At 38.0% G+C, this 20,937-nt stretch overlaps 1 protein-coding gene across 1 annotated transcript; it reads right to left on the bottom strand.

The window, feature by feature from the left end:
• Positions 1-8,651: 8,651 nt before the first annotated feature.
• Positions 8,652-9,866, bottom strand: LOC111891757 (dehydrodolichyl diphosphate synthase 2). The gene is made up of 3 exons (XM_023887822.2): positions 9,472-9,866; positions 9,314-9,381; positions 8,652-9,213 (listed from the first exon to the last, which is right to left on the bottom strand). Exons 1-3 carry the CDS (start codon positions 9,835-9,837, stop codon positions 8,775-8,777), a joined length of 873 nt encoding a protein of 290 aa, XP_023743590.1. The 5' UTR covers positions 9,838-9,866; the 3' UTR covers positions 8,652-8,774.
• Positions 9,867-20,937: the final 11,071 nt, after the last annotated feature.

The following is a 20,937-nucleotide window of genomic DNA, read 5'->3' as shown; positions in this document are numbered from 1 at the left end:
TAATGGTTTAATATTGTATCCGTAGCTATTCCGTAGCTAATTAGCTACAGATAGCTACGGGTTAACATCAGTATCCGTAGTTATTTCGTAGCTATTATGTAGCTAATTAGCTACGGAATAACTACGGAATAGCATCCGTAGTTATTCCGTAGACATTCCGTAGCTATTTTGTTACTAAATTAGGGTGTCCCATTCTGTAGCTATTCCGTAGCTAATTAGCTACGAAAATTTTCCGTAGCTATTATCCGTAGGAAAACACCCTTTTTTCTAGTAGTGACCATGTTCTTCAATTCCAAAAACGTAATCTTCAAAGTGCAACGACCATACTTCATAATCCTGTGCGAAGAGGATTAGAATTCTTGTCATAGATCCAATACTACTAGAGATATTTAACAAAAGAGAATAAGGATCTTTGTTCTTCAAATTGTCAAAAGTTCACAAAAAATAATATAGAACCAGATATGTAAAATTTGAATCACCATCTATGGCAACCTGCTCTAAACTATCTCATCCCTCATTCTCCCACCACCACTAACATCAACTCGTTGTGGCAACCTACTCTAAACTCTCCCTCCTGATTGTCATATCAATGACTTTAACATCCCCAACATAGTACAAAATGGTACAAGATGTTATTAGCAACGTAATGGGAATCACTAGCAACAAGATTGTTGTTGATCTCAATACCATTCCTCCATCGTCTATAGGACATTCAACATTGTCATGCTCTAATTGACTCTTTTGTAATGATCCTTCTAACCATATCTGAAGCAAAGATGCTTACATCTTCATATACTAGCTTAGAATGGATGCGACTCTTTTATCCTTCTAAGCGAAAATCAAATAAGTTTGAACTTATTTGTCGAAGGTGGTTCTTGAACCTTCACTTTTTCTTTCATCCATCGATGGACCTTCCATCCCAACTCTTGAGTTACAAAATCGACTTTATGTTTTAGGTACTTCCGAATCGAAAGGGAAGAGCTCGGGGTGATCGTATCGCACACACACCATGACTTTTCACTTATTTGACTCTGATGTGTTTTGCATGATTATGAATACATTATGATTTTTCTTGGGTTTTGATAAACACATTTGGTTGATGTTTTCTTTAATATAAAAACAAAAAATTTTGGTTTTGAGTTTTGGGACGTTAAACAAACTGTCAGTATATCCGATGATTAATAAAAACACTTTATTATTATTATTATTATTATTATTATTATTATTATTATTATTATTATTATTATTATTATTATTATTATTTATAGTATTGTTATTTGTCTTTGAGCTTGTAGGGGGAGGGTGGATGTGGTCTTCTTCTCCGATTGGATTTGGATCTACCATCGATGCTGTAACACGAGAGAGGAGGAATAGTTGGGAATTGATTCAAGAAAGAAAAAACGTGAAACACACACCGGTAGACACATAGTTACACACACCCTACCTCTGTTATTTGTTTCTTGTTTACCTGATGTTGTGAATCAATGAAGTGTGTGTGTGTGTGTGTGAAAGCCACCAACGCATAGCAGACTGCAAAGAATGGAGGAGTAGGAGGTGGCTATCATTTAGGGATGAACGAATTTGTTATGCCATATATTCCCATTTGATTTTGGATTTTTAAGATCTATCAATGAAAATGAAAAAAAGCAGGCGCAGGGGGGGGGGGAGACTAGGTATGTGTGTGTGTCAGAGAGAGGTGAGTTTTTTTAATTAATAAAATATAAAAATAAATATTAAAAAATATATAATTAAAAATAAAAGGACAGTTTAATCTTTTTAGTTTTCCGAGGGATAAAAAAAACTACCTCAGAAGATAAAAAAAAAAATCGATGTTTGGACCAAATTTTAGAAAAAATATATACCATAAGGATTATTTTAACAATTTTGTCTAAATCAAATAAATGAAATAATAGTAATAAAAGAAAAATGACGACAAAAGATAAAATATACAGACAAAAAATAAGACAAAAAAATAAGAACAACAAAAAAATTAAAAGATGTGGAGTCGAAGGATGTATATAGATATATAACATATTTTTTCAATTATGCATTTTAAGCAGATCTCTTATGTTTTATTATGAAATTAGGTTAAAACCCGTAGAAACCACGGGTAAAAATATAAATTATAGGTAAATATGTTTTACTATACTATGAGTAAATATGACATTTATAAAAAAAATATGTATAAAAGAAATAAATTAGGGCAACAAGGCACCAATAACTATCTATCTAGTTATTATTAACCATGAATAAGTAATTGTGTAAGTTTTAATTGTTATTTTAAAAAATAAACGTCAATGATGAAACATATAAATTTTGTAGAGTAATTTATTGTGTTAAATAAAAATTGTGAAGGTACTAATGATTGAAATATATATATATATATATATATATATATATATATATATATATATATATATATATATATATATATATATTGAAAATTATTTAAAAATGAAAAGGTAACTAAATGCGTGTGAAAAAAAAAAAGCAAACATGACTCATGTTGGTATTCTTTACAAGTATAGGGACTAAATTTAAACTTTAGGTTAGGCGTGAAAAAAAAATGATAGTATAACCTCGATATATGAAGAACAGAAAGCAAACAATGCAGTATCCTTACCATAAAGTATATTGTGATTTTGCCCTGCAACTTCCAATTAGATAACATGACAAATAGTAATGCCAAGTTAGATATCATGAATTAGTAGTGGCAAATGCTTTTTTTTTATAATCCATTAATGAAATAATAAAATATTGATCGGTATAAAAAAATTTTGTAAAAAAATATCGGCATTTTTGTAAAGTAATAAGTAAAAAAATATTGGCATTTCTTCAAATATAACATAATGTTATCTGACCAAAAAAAATACATGTACAGTTGTTAAAGTTGAAGAATTAAGTACATAAACATCAAAACTATGAAAAATATATGCAGCTATCGAATTTTTATAAATGTATGAATTCAGATTGCTAACCTTTTGTAGTTGTTTTTGTCCTGGAGGATGAATATGTAGCAAACGATCATAAAATGAAGAAATTATAACTAGTACAGAGAGGAAGGATTAAATACCGTTTGTAATGAGCTCTCTGAAGCAGAATGGTGAAGAAAATAGAAGCATAAAGAATGAATAGTGGTATATATTTCGGTATGATTTAATTTTGTGCAGATTTTTTGGGATTTATTGACTGGATAATAATTAGCTTCCCATTATAATAAACAAACTTCCATACTTTATTGGATTGGATTGGATATGAAGGAATTTGAAATTTTAAATTACGATTTGTGCATATTATTTTGATTTATTGATGCAGATTTTTCGGATTTATTGTGAATGTATATGAATATGATATGGACGTAAATGTAGATGATGAAAAGAAGCGGCAAAACACAATTTTGGGCTGCTGGGAGATTGACACGTGGACAGATTCTACTTATTTATTAGGATAGGGGATTGATCTAAATTTTAAATTTTGTTACAAATATGATTCAATTTGATTTTTTTTTTTAGAAATTTTCATCAAAATTAGTTTTTTCAATTTACTTTTTCGAGACACTGGTCCCTAACACGAACACCACCCTAAAGGATGTTTTCCGCCCGTGACAACATTGCCAACTTAACACTGTTAGCTTGCGGCAAAGGCATAACACCCGACGTAAGTATAACTAGACGTGTATTTAACTTTTCAAAAAGATTTTGTCCACTAATAGTACCTATGTTAAGTTGTGAAAAGTGATTCGGTGCTTGACCCTATAGCCGCTATACAAACCAACCATGGGGGACATGAGCGTACCTGAGGAAGAAATATTTTGTGGCTTAGTTCTTTTATCAAAAACAACATTAAAACATATTATAGGTGATGTTGTATAGATGTTTAATGGATAATATGGTAAAAACAACATCAAAACATATCATAGGTGATGTTGTATAGATGTTTAATGGATAATAAGGTAATCCAATTGAAGTCTATAGAATTTAATGAATTGTAGATGCCTTAGATCGAACAACACGTGTTTATATTCTTTTGAATTCATGTAAGCTAATTAATACATTAGACACGATTCTGTTAGACACTCATAGGTCTCTCATACGTTTCCATTATTTAATGTGATTTTTCATCTTCTTGTACTTTTCCTTAGTCTCTAAGGGTTGTATATGTAAATTATTCTTATTATAAAATGCTTGCTTCTCCACCGTATTTGGTATGGAGACTCTTTCTGTCATGGTATCATTTGCCTAAAGATCCTATTTTTTCTCATTTCCTTCTCTGCATGTTTTCTTTTTCTCTCTTCTAATCCATGGAAGGTTCCACCTCCGCCGATACTCTCCTCCCCATTAACACTCTTATGCATCTCATTACTATTCGCCTTTCCCCCTCAAACTATTTGTTATGGAAGAGTCAACTTATTCCTCTCCTCACACATCAAAATCTGATGGGTCACGTTGACGGCACCTCCTGTGCTCCACCCTCAGAACTCCTCGTTGATGACAAATCCTCACCAAATCTGGCGTACTCGGTATGGCTTGCTGCTGATCAGCGCACCGTTATCATCCTCCATGCCTCTCTCAGTGAAGAGGCCTTCTCTGAAATTATTGGGCTGGACACAGCTCGACAAATATGGGTTACCCTTGAGACCGCCTACAGCAACTCTTCTGTCGAGCGCATTCAAAACCTACGCGATCAGCTCCGCCAACTGTCTAAAGGCGCCTCTACTGTTACTGATTATGGTCGTAAATTTAAGACCATTTGTGATCAGCTATCGGCGATTGGTTATCCCGTTGAAGAATCTGATAAGGTTCATTGGTTTTTGTGTGACCTTGGCGGATCCTTTGAAACTTTTTCAACTGCTACTCGAGCCTCTCGGTCACCCCTTCTCTTTCGGGATCTTCTTGCGCAGGCAGAGGGGCACGAATTGTTTCTCAAGTCCATTCATGGGTCCATCGCCCCACCTCTTGCGTTTACCGCTCTGTCTCGTGATACTATCTCTAACCGGGGTCGTGGTGGTCGATCCTCCCGTGGCGGTCGGGGACGTGGTTTCCGTCCTCCGCACTGTCAATTGTGTCATACAAACGGTCATTATGCTAATGCCTGCCCTCGTCTTGCCACCTATGCCACCCATGCTCCCGCCTCTGATGCTGATCTCGCCAAAGCTTTTCATGCCCAATGTCATGTTTCTTCCGCCGGACCGGATTGGTATGTTGATTCCAGTGCGACGGACCATATGACATCTACTTCTTCGTCGGTGACTCAACCCGCACCCTATTCGGGCACCAACCAAGTTACTTTTGGGAATGGTCAGATTCATCCCATCTTACATGTTGGTGACTCCTCTTTTAATAATAATATTAGGCTTCGGGATGTATTGGTCATTCCTAAGATTACCAAAAATCTTTTATCCGTTAGTAAATTAACCATCGATAATAATCTGGATGTTTTGTTTTCTCAACCTTATTTCTACATTCGGGATCGATCAACGCGACAAGTTCTCGCTCAAGGTCGGTGTGAACGTGGCTTATATGTTCTTTCTACCAGTCCTCGGGCGTTCTTTGCCTCCACCAAGTCAAAGTTGAAGGCGTCCTTTGAATTGTGGCACTCTCGGTTAGGACATGTGTCCGTTGACACCATTTTACTTTTAAATAAACAGGGCCGTTTGTTGGTTACTTCTCTTTTACCAAACCCGGTTGTATGCTCTCCTTGTCAACTTGCTAAGGCACATCGATTACCTTTTGTTATAAATGAAAAGCGTTCATTAAACATACTAGATTTGGTGCACTATGATTTGTGGGGACCCTCACCTGAATGTTCTGTTGATGCTTACCGATATTATGTTGTGTTTATGGATGATCATTCTAGATTTACGTGGTTTTATCCTCTTAAAACCAAATCTGATTTCTATGCAGTCTTGGATGTATTTCTCAAGTTTGTTCAAACACAATTCACTCGTAAAGTAAAGGTTTTTCAGAGTGATGGCGGCACCGAATTCTTGAATCATCGTGTTTGCAAATTACTTAATGATAATGACACATTTCACCAGGTTTCTTGTCCATACACTCCTCAACAGAATGCTCGGGTCGAAGGCAAACACAGACACATTGTTGAAATGGGTCTGGCAATGTTATTTAATGCGCACGTCCCTCCATCGTATTGGGTTCACGCATTTAGTTCTGCAATCTATCTAATTAATCGCTTACCTACTTCGGTGTTGCAGAATAAATCCCCCTTTGAGCTTGTATTTAATCGGGCTCCAACTTATGATCACCTTCGGCCATTTGGTTGTCGTGTTTACCCGTACTTACGAGACTATGCCGCTTACAAACTCTCTCCACGAAGCCTCCTGTGCATTTTCCTTGGTTACTGCTTTCGTTACAAAGGTTATCAATGTCTTGATCCTGCGACATCACGTATTTATATCACTCGGCATGCCAAATTTGATGAACAATGCTTTCCTTTTTCTGGTGCTACGTCTCAACTTCCGGCAACCATGTTAACCTTGACAAATTTCTTGGATGATCACCCATGTTCCCCTGTTGCACCGGTTGTTTCGCCAACATCGTCGTCAGCTCCGGCCTCTTCTTCGCTATTGCCTGCCTGCGACCTTTGTGATGAGACACAATGCCCGCCTGTCTCCTCTGAATCTCCGGGAGACCATGTGTTTTCTCAGCCCACTACCTAGCCTGCTACACCCGAGCCCACAATTGTTTTTGACGAACTTGCTACGCCTTTGCAGTCAGATTCACCCGTTGCTACTCCGACCCCTGTTCCTCCACCCACGGGACATCCAAGGACCACACGAGCCAAGGCTGGGATTTTCAGACCAAAGCATTGGGTCGATTTGGTCCACACTGCTTCCCATGCGCTATATTCAACGCTTTTTTCTTCCACGGATCTGAAATGGTTCAAGTCCGCTGTAAAACATCCACATTGGTTGACTGCCATGCATCAAGAAATGGAAGCTCTTCACCGGAATAATACTTGGACATTGGTTCCCCGACCTAAACATCATAACATAGTGGGTTGTCGTTGGCTATTTCGTACCAAATATCATGCCGATGGTTCAATTGAAAGACACAAAGCTCGTCTTGTTGCTCAGGGGTTCAGTCAAGTCCCGGGAATTGATTATTCTCAAACTTTCAGTCCGGTGGTTAAGGCCTCTACTGTTCGAATTGTGCTCTCACTGGCGGTTCTTAACAACTGGAAACTCCACCAACTTGATGTTAACAATGCTTTTCTTAATGGTGAGTTGCATGAGCTGGTATACATGGAGCAACCACCGGGCTTTCAGGATCCAACTTTACCTCATCATGTGTGTCATCTAAACAAAGCTCTCTATGGGCTTAAACAGGCTCTGCGGGCTTGGTTTCATCGGCTAAGCACCTTTCTTATTGCTAGTGGGTTTGTTTGTAGCAAGGCGGATACTTCTCTGTTTGTATTCAAACGGGACTCGTGCATCTTGTACTTGCTTGTCTATGTCGATGATTTAATTTTGACTGGAAATCAAGAGGCTGTCATCCAGTCTTTTATCACCAAATTACACGATACGTTTGCTATCAAGGATCTCGGCCGCCTTAATTTCTTCCTCGGGCTTGAAGTCATCTATACTGATATTGGCTTATTTCTCAGTCAATCTAAGTATGCCCATGACATTCTTCAGCGAGCGGCTCTTCTTGAGGCCAAACCAACTACCACCCCGCTTGCTTCCAATGTTGCCTTTGTCACGAGTGGTGAGCTCTTTGATGACCTGACTCACTATCGGTCTCTTGTTGGTGCACTGCAATACTTGACCATCACACGTACTGACATTTCATATGCGGTAAATCAAGTTAGTCAGTTTCTTCAGAGTCCTACGCGTTCTCATTTTTAAAGTGTCAAGCGCATTCTCCGATATGTCAAGGGCACTATGTCCTTTGGCCTCACATTTTCTCGCCATAACTCCCCTGGCCTTCTTGGTTATTCTGATGCGGACTGGGCTCGGTGTCTTTAGACACGTCGTTCTACGTATGGCTACTCTATTTTTCTAGGCGGCAACCTTGTATCGTGGAGTGCTAAGAAACAACCCACCATCTCTCGCTCGAGTTGTGAATCTGAGTATCGTGCCATGGCAAACACTGCTGCGAAAATAATATGGATCACTCATTTACTGCGGGAGCTGCATGCTCTACCTCCGGATCGACCAACGCTTTTGTGTGATAATAAAAGTGCCTTATTTCTCACGCAAAATCCGGTCTCTCACAAACGAGCTAAGCATATTGAGTTGGATTATCATTTCATTCGTGAACTTGTTTCTTCTGGGAAACTTCACACCAAATTTGTTCCTACCAAGCTTCAGGTGACGGGGTGCATCAAACCGCCACCATTTCGCTTGAGGGGGGATGTTAGACACTCATAGGTCTCTCATACGTTTCCATTATTTAATGTGATTTTTCATCTTCTTGTACTTTTCCTTATTCTCTAAGGATTGTATATGTAAATTATTCTTATTATAAAATGCTTGCTTTTCCACCGTATTTGGTATGAAGACTCTTTCTGTCAGATTCAGTAGAAAGCATTAAATCTTTCTTTCGTGTTCGGCATGAACGTACCCGATTATTCTAATCACATGAACCATGAAAATTGATTGTCTTTGTTTTTTCATTTACATTTGTTACTCAGACAAAGAAATATTTTATTGTTTATCGAAGTGTTTAAAACCTAAAAATTTGAACAAGTCGGTATCACCTCAAAAGTCAAAAGGATATGGCATGTGTTCAATTTTTTAATCCATCTAAAAGAAATCATACACCATATCGCCTTGGTCTCTGTTGAAAAACATGTAAAGCACGTAAAAGTTCATCTTCTCCAAAATCCGGCCAAAGCGTTTCAGTGAAGTATAGTTCAGTATATGCCAGTTGCCATAAAAAGAAGTTGCTCACTCTAACCTCCCCACTTGTCCGAATAAGAAGATCAGGGTCTGGAAGCCCCATCAACTTCATACAAAGTTCATTATCGATCATAAACTCATTGATTTCTTCAGATTCAACCTCACCATCTTTGACTTTTTGACAAATGCTTTGACAAGCCTGAACGATATCATACCTGCCACTGTAATTAATCGCTATAACAAGATTGAGTCGTGAATTGTTCTTCGTTGTGTTTTCAGCATGTGTGATAACTTCTCGCAAGGATTGTGGAAGCTTTGATACGTCTCCCATGATAGAAAGCCGGATATTCTCCCTGTTCGATCAAGCAAATGATCAACGTAATTCAATCACAGTTCTCTTCTAAAATTGGATTATGGTCGAACAATAACATGTTGTAATCAACAGAAATTTACCTCTCCATATAAGCAATTTCATCTTTTATTTTACTTCCAAAGATGCCAAGGAGGGGATCGACTTCAATCTACCATAAAGGCATAAACAGAAGCAATTAATCGATTAAACCCAGAAAATAACTGATGAAACTGGAATCTAATATCAATGTTACACATACTTTGGGTCTTAACAAGTTATCTGTTGAGAAGGCGAAGACTGTTAGAACCTGGATTCCCCACTTACGACACAGATCCATCACCAACTTCAAGGCTGCGGCACCCGCCAAGTAACCGGCCTGAGGCGTCAATCTTTGAGACCGAGCCCATCTTCTGTTTCCGTCCATAATGACTGCTACGTGCTTCGGCATTAACTCACGACGGAGTCCCTCAGGAGTAACAACTGGTTCCTCTGGCGAAGTGTAATTTCCACCACCGGAAAATTGGTTTTTCGAGAATACATGGAAACGGAGTTTGTTGGTTGATAGAGAGAAAGGCTTTGGAAGGTAAGAACGAGGAGTGGGTGATGAGAGGGAAATATATAACATTATGAAAGAGGGTGCTGATTGGAGGGAGATGCAGGAATCACCCGACACGACGTATTTGGCAAAATATATGGTGCTTTTTATATCACTTGTGAAAATAGAATGGTAGCCCCACAAATTGAATTAGCCAACTGAAAATAGGTTTGTAGCCCCAAATTGAATTAGCCAATTGCATGTTTACGTTAAACCTCTCTATAGTTGAATTTATAATCCTTTTAACTTTTATCTATCTACCTATATTTTTATTATAATCAAAGAGTAACTATTGTTGACGCGATCATCTTAGGATTGTTTTCCGGATTTCCCCCCTTTTGCATTTCCATAATAAATTACATTTATACCCTTAAGTGTGATTTGAATTCAATCATGATACTACATTTTCTTTTATTTAGATAGTACAAATTACAACAAATCCCATAAAATCATCAAAATTTCAAACAAATTACAATAAATCAGGAAATAAATATTATCCCTCATTCAATTTGAATATCGTATGCGTTTTATTTACTTCATTTATATACATGGAACGCATTATATAATGCATTACAACCATGCAACAAAGAATTAAAGTCAAGGTATTGGAACTTAGATTAAAGGTTTTCTTTCAACTCATAGGTTAGTATCTAATTAGTGATTTTTTTTTTGTTCAAGTCAATCTTTATGCGTGTTCTTTCTTTGTCTCTATGAGATAATTGCCACTCAAACTAGTCGATTGATCGCAGTAAGCATCATGTACCGAAGATTTTTGTGCATAAATGCACTTTCAGGAAAGTCAAACTGCTGAAAATTCAAAATGATTTATTTTTTCAGGTTCGCACATGTTATTCCCTTTCTAAATACAACTTCCTCTCAACATTTTTGCTCCTGGACATGCTTTAAAACTTTCTTACATGTTATTCCCTTTCTTCTATGCATCGAAGAATATTATTAATGTGATTTCTTATAATTTGTACCCGTTTATCTCTGAATTTGTACATCAGACACATGTTTAGTAGAAGAAAGGAAGGCTACGAGGTCTACTTTATGTTCGTTTTTCTTTTTCTGATTATATACTTGTTTATTAATTTATTTTGTTGTTGACTTGTAAGATTATTTTTTTTTTTGTAAATTTACTATTAATGATTATGAATCTTTATGTTATTTTATTTTGTCAATCGGTGCTGTATATGAGTTATAACCAAGTGATTATTATAATTACATTCTTTTGTATTTTATATATACTATATTTAAATATGTTCTTATTTCTTTAAAATATTTTTCAAATATGTACAAAACTTTTAACAAAGTTATACCACTAAAATAATCTTAAATCCGCTATAAATTGAATCTAATAAATAGTTTTTTTATCAAATCAATAACGATTTATAAATTAAATTATTTTTAAGTTTATGTAATATTAAAAAATTATGTAATATGTAATTATAAATATTTTATTTATATTTTTTTATAAGATTTTTTTGTAAATTTTATCTTTTAATCAATACTAGGATTATTTTACCCGCCACGTGTCACTATGACAATAATAAATTTAAGAAGTAGAAAATAATTTGTTACATGTTGAAAATAGACGAAAAAACAGTTTCTGTTTCTAGAGTTTAAATGTAAACAAACTCAAACTTATACCGACACATACGTACATGGACGGACGCGGGAATACATTGTAGGTATTGCCGGGATGAATAGGTGTTGCCGATACATAAAAAATAGGTAAAAAAAAAACTGAAAAATCAAATAAAATTTCACTACGGCCAGAAAAGTTAGGGGTTGCCGGTGCTACACCAGGAACCCCTTAGAACCGTCCTTGCGTACGTAAAAAAATCACGTAATTTTTTAAAAAAAATTTACAACCAAAAGTTATAAATTTAAGTTGAAACGTGACTACATCGAATTTATACCAACACATACATAAAAATAAGCATGTAAATTTTTTTTTTTTTTAAGTTAACGAATGAAAGTAATCATGGAGAACGAGATTATGTATAATATGAGGAATAAATACAAAAGTTTAGAAAATGAAGGGGGTGAAAAGTGATATTATACAAAGCTTAAAGTCGAGAGGGTCAAAGTGACATTTTAAAAAGTAAATAAGTGGAAAATGTCATTTTACAAAGCAGATGGGTGAAAATGACGATGGTAAAAGTCGAGGGGTCCAAGTGACATTTTAAAAAGTAGAGAGGTTGAAAAAATCATTTTACAAAGTAAAGAGTGTAGACAAAATGCCATCTTACAAAGTAGTGTGCAAATTGTCAATGGTAAAAATCTAAGGGGTCAAAATGATATTTTAAGAAAAATCATTTTCCAAAGTAAATAGGTGCAAATTATTGGTAGATATATCAATGGACATTGCTTTTTAATATATAGTTAAGACAAAACTACAAAATTTGTCCATATGATTTATCAAAAACTGTGGATATAGTCCAAAAAAAATTTAACTTGACTGGAAGATCTAAAATAAAAAATTCTCGTGTTTTTTGTCTTGAAAAACTTGAAAGGTCTGCTTGGCTTTTTTTTTGTATTTTTTCATATTTATTTTAATCTTTTATTAATTAAAAATCAAAAAGAAAAATTGTGCCCATCTCTCTCTCTCTCTCTCTCTCTCTCTCGCTCTCTCTCTCTCTCTCTCTCTCTCTCTCTCTCTCTCCACGTAACACCAAACCAGATCACAAAAACTTCCAATTTCAGCATTATATGGCAACATGTTGTTTCCATATCTCGATTCATGTCTTAAAAGATAAATTGATTGATCTCTTTACTTTTTGCGATCTAATGATTTTTTGATCGATCAATTCTAATCAATTTCTTTTGAATTTGTGTGTGTGAATAAACTTGAATCTTGAGATTGTTCATCATTGATTCAGATTTGGTTCCTTATTGTAAAATTTGAGTTGATTGATTTCTATTTTAAATCTGATTACAATCGATTTTGCTTTCATTTCAATTGATTACAATGTATTTGGAGTATAGATTCACACCACTCAAGGAGAATTTTGATTCTTGAATTGATATGAGATGTTGTTGAGACTTTGTGTTGATGAACATTTGAAGAACTTGGTCAAGAACATATGAAAATCATGGAAATGGAAATGAAGATGTTGGTTTATTGGGGTTTGGGGTTCCACCATTTAAACACACACACACACACATAAAATGTTGATTTGGTTTTTGGGGTTCCACCATTTATAAAACCCCATGTACAATAACACACACACACATACTCCAGAAGTTTTTGATTTTTCTTTCCACCAGAGGTATTGCTCCTTCAATTAAGTACTCTAACTTACTAAACAAGTTACTCATGATTTCACCAATAGATGACTATTTTCACCATCCTAATATTGTATGTTAAAATCGACTTAACATATTAAGAAATTCTCGTAAGGATGTGACAGAAGTCAATCATCACTTAGTATTATTAAATACTAAGTCAGAGCATGTATAGAATACAGATTAGCTCTTAGCACACCACTTAAACTGTTTACTCCTTTGCATTAGACATACAAAGACTCAACCTATTGAGTTTGGAAACTTCGTCGGCCTTCTTCTCTTCCTATTTGTTGAATTCCTTTGAATTCTTTATAACTTTAACTTCAATATCATTGAAGTATTCATCACTATCTTCAATTCTTCTCAATCCGTAAGCAATTAATATATGTTTCAATCTGGTCGGCGGTGGAATCGCCAGGTGGTAAGACGATTCCATGGATTTCGTCAACGTTTTATCATCCCACATATAGAAATTGTACTTCATACGTAAAATACTTCTTCAAACGTATTATAGTTTCACCAATTTCACTCTATAGGTATTATTAACGATATCACTTGATCGATTTATTTTACGAAGTTACCAATGTCAACTACCATAAATCTCCTGGTCTCTTTGAAAAGCTACATGTTGGCTCTAATACAGTAATTAAACATTTAAAATATGTACACATAATTTTCCTTTTTTCCACTCAAGGTCGGCAATAAACCTTAAAATTTCTTCTAATAATAGCAATATGGGTAAGCAGCCTAAGGCATGCTATATTACATATCATTTAGCACATATTAACATATAAGACATTCCTCCTAAAGTATGTTACTACACGTCATAGCAAGTAAGGTATTCAACCTAAGGCATGTTATAAAATAAATTTTATTAGCACCTAATAGCATTTAAGGTATATAGCCTAAAGTATTCTAGTGCATGTGTCAATATAATATTACTCTTAGGTATACAACCTAAAGCTTACTAGACACACATCTCATCATCATTACTTAACCATCTAAGTTTAAGTCTATAACTCCTCATAACTTCTAGTTCGCTTAAACTAATGTTCTGATACCAATTGTGACATCCCCAGTTTTCAGAACCAAAAAGAAAATCTTTACACTTTCAAAATTCATAATATCTTTTATTTGCGGTAGTTCCCAATATATTACAGTATTTTGATTACAATTGATTATACCAAAATATCAAAACTCTAAGGATGCCATAATCGATACACAACATATGTTACATTGTAAAGACCTAACGACCCTGAATACTACTACAATTTTCTTCTTCAATCACTCAACATCCTATTCGAGTCTTCAACAGTCTTAACACCACTACCTGTGATGCATATAAACTGAGTGTGTTAGGTTGGGAAATCAGGTGAGATATATAGGGCTTTCAATTCCACAATGTTTTAATAATATTAAATCATATATCTCAACTTACAAAACCAACTAGTATCAACAATACATACATACATACACACACACACACACACACACACACACATATATATATATATATATATATATATATATATATATATATATATATATATATATATAAAACCATCTATCCTTAGTACGCATCCCATCAATTCTCTCATAGTGATCCTATAGCAATGAACCTATGAGGTTTACTCTGATGGATCACGGTAAACAACGAATTGACTATACTGTTCCGGGGATTCCCTTACAGCAAGCGAGGATCAATAAAGACAAAAAATGAGGGGAATGGAGTTCTCAAAGGAACCATTGTTCATTACACCACAAGACAATTACGTCAGGGATGGTACATGAAGCGTACCTCGCCGGTTCTCAATATCATCGAACTGGGTTCTACTCTCTACTCTCATCTCACACGTACCGTTAATAAGATGTTATTCAACATCTAAACCTAATTGAACTGAGCACCCCTTTAGATCTAAGGGTATAACAAGTCTAAAATACCCATAATCATCATAAATTTCATACCTATGTAATATCTTTACAATACAAGGTATAACTATCAGTATTTCATCTTAAATCATACTAATCATCCTTTGTAAGTCTTATCCTATCACTAGGCAAGACTATAATGCTTAAAATCATCTTCCAATACAAAACTATTTAGGCAACACTATCCTAATTTAGTGTATATATTTAGTATCAGGTATTAAAATACACTTATCTTCTCAGTAATAATACTTATTATTATTATTATTATTATTATTATTATTATTATCATCATCATCATCATCATCATCATCATCATCATCATGATGTAATAATATCATATATACATCTTAACGCATATAGAACCATATTTTGTGAGCTCATAATATGTCATCAAATATACATCTAACACATATCTCATACAATAAGCATGTAATTCACATATATCTTTCAGTAGATATTTAATACTTTAAATAATACTTATATTAAAATCATGTTTGTGAAAGCAACTATGCACTCACCTGATTAAGGTGGAAGATCCTCGGGAAAGCTAGCTTCCTTGCTAACACTTCAGCTTATCCCTTTTAACAACCTAAATACGAGTATTACTACCCCAATATTTGTTTGTATTTATACAGGTTTTATAACTATTCCTTAGATTCCTCAACAATCCCAATGAATACATCGAGATCTATAAAATAAGGAACAACCAGGTAAGATTATATCGGAGGTAGGATCCGTTTGTGTAACGTTCCGCTTCTGGTACGCATTTAATTTATTTAAGTATTTATTTTGTAAGAGCTACTCGACGAGTTGGTAGCCCTAACTCGTCGAGTAGATGCCTATTTGGACGCGGGATTTAAGTTGTCTACTTGACGAATCGAAAGTATTGACTCGACGAGTAGGTCCGTCAGGAGGAAACCCTAATCTTTAGGGTTTGCACCCTATTTAAACATCATATCAGGACTCCACACCAGCCTCCATAACCTACTCTTAAAACCCTAATCAACCTTGTGTGTTATTGAGTTAGTTTCTTGCCATTGTGTGTGATTTGAAGATAGGAGAAGGAAGGCAACCCTTGGTGGTTCAAGAAGAAGCAGTAGATCCAGAGTTTGTGTTGCATTTCAGACCTTCTGGAGGTATAAAGATTATACCTTGGCTATTATTCACTTATATATCCTTCTTATCTTGTATGTTTTCATTTTTGGGCAATTTCCAAGGTCAGTCCGAGAATTGAACCCTTGAGGACGAAAGGAATTCAGATTTTGGCACTCTTGAGCTTTAGAAGCTCAAAGTTGCCACCTTTATTCAACCATGTCTCCATGCTATGACTTAGACCTTCATTTTTGGCTTGGATTGGGTGTTTTAACTTCATAACACCGTGCATGCACGTAAAGTTAGCAACTTTACGTGTAATGCTAGTCTAAGGAGTCCATATCTATGAGTTAGAAACATTGGAATGGATTATAATCGACTGAATGGATATGTCACAAGAAGGATTTGATGAGTTGTTCTTGGAACTCGGCGAGTCGGGTCGTTAACCCTAACTTTTTTCTGGTTGTGAGTGAAACCATTGAGTTTAGAAGATGACTCGGTGGGTTGGACAAGATTAGGACTTAGAAGCTGAAAAACTCGACGAGTCCAAGGAGGGAATCGACGAGTTAGAGTTGATATGTCCCGTTCCTTATGACAGGAAGAACTCGACGAGTCTGTTAAGGGACTCGACGAGTTGACTTAGTTGACCACGTGTTTGAGTTGTTCATGAACTTGCCGAGTTGGGGTTGACTCGGAGTTAACCTTGACTTTGACTTTGAACAGGATGTTGACTTTGACCACGATAAAATTGTAACGACCCAAATTTCACGTCCAAAATTTTTCTTTTTAAATCAATACTTTAGAAAACGATTGTAATTAAAACACTGTCTGGTCAAACCATTTCATAACATACATCGCGTCTAAAAACCGAAACATGAAAACAATCAACTATCAGAGTACAAAATCCCAAAATGACTCATAGTGCGGAAAACAAGGCGCGTGTATGATGTGTCGCTACCATGCCAGCTCCTCCCCCCTTGAAGAAGAGGTACCTAAAATCAAAACTGTAAACCGTAAGCACGAAGCTTAGTGACTTCCCCCATAATACCTCATACCATACAAACATACAATGGACAACTAGGAGATACGGGCCTCGCCCACACTCCGCTAGCTGGGAGATACGGGCCTCGCCCGCACTCCGCTATTTGGGAGATACGGGCCTCGCCCACACCCCCTTATCTGAGAGATACGGGCCTCGCCCACACTCTGCTATCTAAGAGATACGGGCCTCGCCCACACTCCACTATCTGAGAGATATGGGCCTCGCCCACACTCAGCTGCTAAACCATAACATACAAGTATCACACAAACAACGAGTATAAACAATTCTATCATACTGGCATATATCATAATCAAACTCAACCATGAGATACGGGCTCTGCCCACACTCCGACACTAACATGTCGTCTATACAAGCCGGCCTTGGTGCCTTATACCCGTTACTACTGGAAGGAAACTCACCTCGAAAAGTAGCTACCGAAAGTCTGACTGTTAGACGTTTGGCTGCTGCACTGGTAATCCTCCGGCTACAAATCCATAAACATAGATTAGCCACTCATAAATACCCTAAGGTCAATTGACCGACCCACCTCTGGTCCAAGGTCAACTCCTTGGTCAAAGTCAACTTCTAGTTGACTGGACTCGCCGAGTCGTGGCACAGACTCGCCGAGTCCTTCTCCTACTAACCCGATCCTACTCGCCAAGTCCCTCTTCCCACTCACTGAGTCACCCTTAACTCACTACTCCAGACTATAGAACCGAATCGTGATCCGACTCGCCGATTCCCCACGAGCAGATCTCCTACTCGCTTCCAAATCCTCACCAGAGCATCCCTTAAGAGGATTTGGGGTTTTGGGACTATGCTACACGTTAAATTGCTAATTCTGCGTGTAGATACTAAGGGTTGGACCTTCAACGCTTAAACCCCTCTTACTCAGTGAAAGTTGATATGACCCGCCGAGTTTGAAGAACAACTTGTCGAGTTCCAGGCAATCTTCATAGGACTCGCCGAGTTGTTCATCTAACTCGCCGAGTCTAAGACCATCTTCATAGAACTCGCCGAGTTCCACTTTGGGACTCGCCGAGTCCCTTCGACCCACTTCCCATACATACCAAATCTGAGTCATGCAACGCTTCTAAACCATAGATCTATGCTCCTAAGGCATGCTTACCACGTAAAGTTGCAAACTTTACGTGCATGCATGGCCTTATAAGCTCAAGAAGGCAAATCCAAGCTCTTTAAGAGGTCATACACTCAATAGGGACCTTAATAATTCCAAGCACAGAGACTTTATACTTTTAAGATGTCCATAAGGTCCCAATCTGAAGTCCTTTCAGAACATAGAGCATAAATACATGGAGTTTGAGGTTTTAGGGCTTGAAAATCACTAATTTGGGACAAAAAGGGGATCTAATGAACTAGTGATCAAGGTAAGAACTTTTCTACCTGAATGGAAGCTTCTTACAATGTAGATTCCGGATCTACCTCCCCTCCTTGCACACTTCAACCTCTTCCTTCTTCTTCTAAGCTCTAAACCTTCTTCACAAAGCCAAAATCACTCTCAAGAACAATATGGGGGCTAGGGTTTCTTTCTACAGCTCTCTGGAAGTGTTAGGGACAAAGCAGGCCAAGTTAGAGCATTTAAATAGGGTGCAAACACGCGGATTAGGGTTTTTGCCCTAACAGGGTCTACTCGCTGAGTCCAAAGTTCAAACCCCGCGTCTTATCCCGCTCCTACTCGGCGAGTTGGTCCTTCAACTCACCGAGTCCAAGGCAAAAATGCACTTTATTAAAATATTAAACACAAGGAGTACGTACTAGGAACCAGGTGCTACAAATCTCCCCCACTTATTTTAGACTTCGTCCTCGAAGTCTGCTGCTCGATCCTGAAACAGCTCGGGGTTGTGCTCCATCATTTCTTCCGTCGGCTCCGAAGTCCACTACGATCCCTTTTGGTGCTGCCATTGCACTTTCACGAGTTCCACCTTCTTCTTCCTTAGATCCTTTGACTTCTTGTCGAGGATTGCCACAGGCCGCTCGATGTAATTCAGGTTGTCATCGACTTGAATATCCTCCAAAGGCACCACTGCCGAGTCGTCTACCAAACACTTCCGCAACTGAGAGACGTGGAAAGTGTTGTGGATCTGGCTGAGTTCGAATGGCAGATCCAACCTATACGCCACCTTGCCCACCCGGGCTACAACCTTGAATGGCCCGATGAACCTTGGGCCCAACTTGCCTCGCTTCCTGAATCGGATGATGCCTTTCCATGGCGACACCTTCAGGAGAACCATATCCCCGAATTGGAATTCAAAGTCTGAACGGCGCTTGTCGGCATAAACTTTCTGCCGACTCTGAGCAGTCTGAAGCCTACTCCGGACCTGCTGGATCTTCTCTGTCGTCTGGAGCACCACTTCGGTGCTTCCCATGACCCTCTGGCCAACCTCTCCCCAACATATCGGGGTCCTGCACCTCCTCCCATACAACATCTCGAAGGGAGGACGGTCGATGCTCGCATGATAGCTATTATTATATGAGAACTCCGCCAACGGGAGGTAGGTATCCCAACTACCTCCGAAATTCAGAACACATGCCCGCAACATATCCTCTAAAGTTTGGATGGTCCGCTCGCTCTAACCATCCGTCTGCGGGTGAAAAGCGGTGTTGAAATGCAGACGAGTACCCAACTCGTCATGAAACTTCTTCCAAAACCTGGAAGTAAAACGCACATCCCTGTTTGAAATCACTGATACTGGCACCCCGTTCCGTGCCACTATCTCCCTGATATAGATGTCGGCCAACTTCTCGGCCGAGATGCTCTCCTGAATCGGGATAAAATGGGCGCTCTTGGTAAATCGATCCACGATGACCCATATAAAATCCTCCCCCCGCGTGGTCCTGGGTAGCTTCATGATAAAATCCATCGTAATATCTTCCCATTTCCACAACGGGATATCCAACGGTTGCACCTTGCCGTGCGGTCTCTGATGCTCGGCCTTGACCTTCCTGCAGGTCAAGCACCGCTCGACGTACCAAGCCACATCTCGCTTCATGCAGGGCCACCAATAGTCCAGACGAAGATCCCTATACATCTTCGTCGCCCCAGGATGAATGGAGAATCGAGATTTGTGCACCTCCTCCATCAAGAGCTAGCGCACGCCTCCGAGTTATGGCACCCACACCCTGCAGTGTAATGTCAATAATCCCCTACTATCATAGTCGAAGGAGGAAACCTGACCCACTATGCGCTCACTCTTCCGATGTTCCTCCTTCATGGCTTCTTGCTGGGCCTCCCGAATCCGCCCCAAAAGCAGAGTCACCACTGCCATCCGCATGCAAATATCCCTGATCGGCGCCGCCTTGCGGCTAAGCGCATCGACCACCACATTGGCCTTCCCTGGGTGGTAAAGGATCTCACAATCATAATCCTTCACCACATCGAGCCACCGACGCTGCCTCATGTTCAGATTCGGCTGATCCATGAGGCACCTCATACTCTTGTGGTCCGTGTAAATGATACACCGAACCCCATAGAGGTAATGCCACCAAATCTTGAGGGCGAAGACCACCGCCCCAACTCTAAATCGTGTGTCGGGTAGTTCGCCTCGTGAGGCTTCAGCTGCCTCGAAGCGTAGGCAATGACATGACCTCTCTACATCAGTACCGCGCCCAACCTTGAAATGGACGCATCACAATATACCACAAAATCCTCTATGCCCTCTGGCAGGGCTAAGATTGGCGCCTCACACAATCTCTGTCTCAGAACCTCGAATGTTGCCTGCTGCTCAGGCCCCCATCGAAAGACCACGACTTTCTTA

The sequence above is a fragment of the Lactuca sativa genome, chromosome 5 (assembly GCF_002870075.4).
Source record: "Lactuca sativa cultivar Salinas chromosome 5, Lsat_Salinas_v11, whole genome shotgun sequence".
NCBI classification, from domain to species: Eukaryota; Viridiplantae; Streptophyta; class Magnoliopsida; order Asterales; family Asteraceae; genus Lactuca; species Lactuca sativa.
The sequence above is the reverse complement of the archived record's forward strand: the minus strand, read 5'-3'. Positions and strand labels throughout refer to the sequence as shown.

Excerpts from the sequence above, each read along its gene's own strand:
- LOC111891757 (XM_023887822.2), bottom strand. The coding sequence starts at position 9,837 with ATGTTATATATTTCCCTCTCATCACCCACTCCTCGTTCTTACCTTCCA. Across the intron at positions 9,382-9,471 it reads ATAACTTGTTAAGACCCAAA|ATTGAAGTCGATCCCCTCCT; the intron begins GTATGTGTAACA and ends CCTTTATGGTAG. Across the intron at positions 9,214-9,313 it reads GAAATTGCTTATATGGAGAG|GGAGAATATCCGGCTTTCTA; the intron begins GTAAATTTCTGT and ends TTGATCGAACAG.